Source organism: Engraulis encrasicolus, chromosome 15 (genome assembly GCF_034702125.1).
Source record: "Engraulis encrasicolus isolate BLACKSEA-1 chromosome 15, IST_EnEncr_1.0, whole genome shotgun sequence".
In the NCBI taxonomy this organism is placed as follows: domain Eukaryota; kingdom Metazoa; phylum Chordata; class Actinopteri; order Clupeiformes; family Engraulidae; genus Engraulis; species Engraulis encrasicolus.
Window position 1 is genome coordinate 48358076 of NC_085871.1, and position 1751 is coordinate 48359826.

The 1751-nt window shown below is 41.8% G+C and overlaps 1 protein-coding gene across 1 annotated transcript in view; it reads left to right on the forward strand.

Annotated features, from left to right (window-relative positions):
• LOC134464126 (synapsin-3-like) overlaps window positions 1-911 on the forward strand; it is a 304168-nt gene extending 303257 nt beyond the window's left edge. The window contains exon 16 of the mRNA XM_063217584.1: window positions 788-911. Within this exon, the coding sequence (XP_063073654.1) occupies window positions 788-911 (124 nt within the window). The remainder of the gene's footprint in view (window positions 1-787) is intronic.
• Window positions 912-1751: the final 840 nt, after the last annotated feature.

A 1751-nucleotide genomic window follows, 5' to 3' on the forward strand; every position in this document is an offset into this window, starting at 1 on the left:
TCTAGCCATTTTGGCTGGTTATTTTAAAAGTTAATTTAGGGCCCTGTACATTTTAAAAAGTGTATCCCATTTTATCCAATATTATTTCGATAACATTTGTTAATGTCATTGAAAAGTGAATATGGTGTGAACTCGGTTGATGTTCAAAAGGTGCGCCCCCCCCCCCCCCCTTGTCCCTCCCGCTGATTGGCAGTTTTTTCTGGTAACAAGACCACACCCCTCCCAGAATTCCAGCTCCAGATTCTGTGGATGGTAACATCAGGGTAGTTATTACATACACAAGCAAGGTTAATTAACTCTCCAGATATTTTTTTCAGGGTGTCTTTATTGGTTCGGCCACTTCTATTGATGAATACGTACTGTAATGTAATGCAATGTAATGTGCTTTTTGTGCTTTTGTGCTTTTTTTTCCGTCTCGGCAGTAAGCCTCAGTCACTGAAAGATACCTTTACTGAGACACTGTGTAATGAAATGTACAGTAGTGTAATGTAATGTTATTAATTTAAATGTAATAATGTTAAAAATGTAATGTAATAAATTGTGTGCTTGTCTTGGCAGTAAGTAATGTTATTTAAATGTAATGTAATACAATGAAATGTGATATATTGTGTGTGTGTTTTTTTGTCTTGGCAGTAAGTCTCTGTCACTGACCAACACATTTACTGGGACGCTGTTTAGTGCAGTGTAAAGTAGTGTATTACAATATTGTGTAATGTAATGTTATTTAATGTAATGTGATACATTGTAATGCGATATATTTGTGTGTGTTTTTTTTTTGTCTCGGCAGTAAGTCTCAGTCGCTGACCAACACCTTCACAGAGACGCTGCGAGGATACACCACGGACGACGAGGCCAAAGCAGAGACCATACGCAGCCTACGGCAGTCCTTCGCCAGCCTATTCTCCGACTAGACACACATACACACACATGCACGCACGCACGCACACACACACACGCACGCACCAAACACACTTGACCCAATGCTGTCCACATCACCTCACACACACACACACACACACACACACTGACGACATGAAAAACATGACATTGTATCCCGGAGGGACGGTTCAACCAGGTGTTCCTTCGTCAAAAGATGTCCCGGAGGGACAGTTCAACCAGGTGTGCCCTCGTCATCAGAGTACCATCTATTTAGGAGTGTCATTTCTACCAGGAATGCTCTCGTCTTCAGTGCTGAAGACCTCCAGCTGTCACTGTCCCTTTGACTTCCTGTTTGACACTTCACCTGGGGGCGAGAGTTGGGAGAAGAGGCCCTCTGATTGGCCACTTCCCCCTAACACTTCCTGAATAGGCTCTATGATTCGTCACTCTCCTTATCACTTCCTGATTGAGGGGGAGAAGAGGCCGTCTGATAGGTCCAAGGACAGAGCAGGTGTCTGTTGATTGGTTGCTGTTACATGCTTCGGTTATGCATATGTGTGTTTGGTTTCAGTTCTGTTGTGTAGTGTAGTGTGTTGTACAGTAGTGTGGACAAGTTAATAACAGTGTTCGTATGTTAGATGTAGTTTAGCCGTTACGTGTGTCTGTAGAAGTTATATTTTTATGTTTTCTGTGAGTGAGTACCTTTTGTAAAACAACCACGTTATGGCTCGAAAGACTTTGTTTTTGAGAAAATACCATAATAATGGACAGCTGGACGTATATAAACATAGCCATTGAGATTTTTTGGAATTTAGTGTGTCTGGTATATCTGGTGGAAGTCTTACTTGTGCTGACTGTGATGCATGCAACTT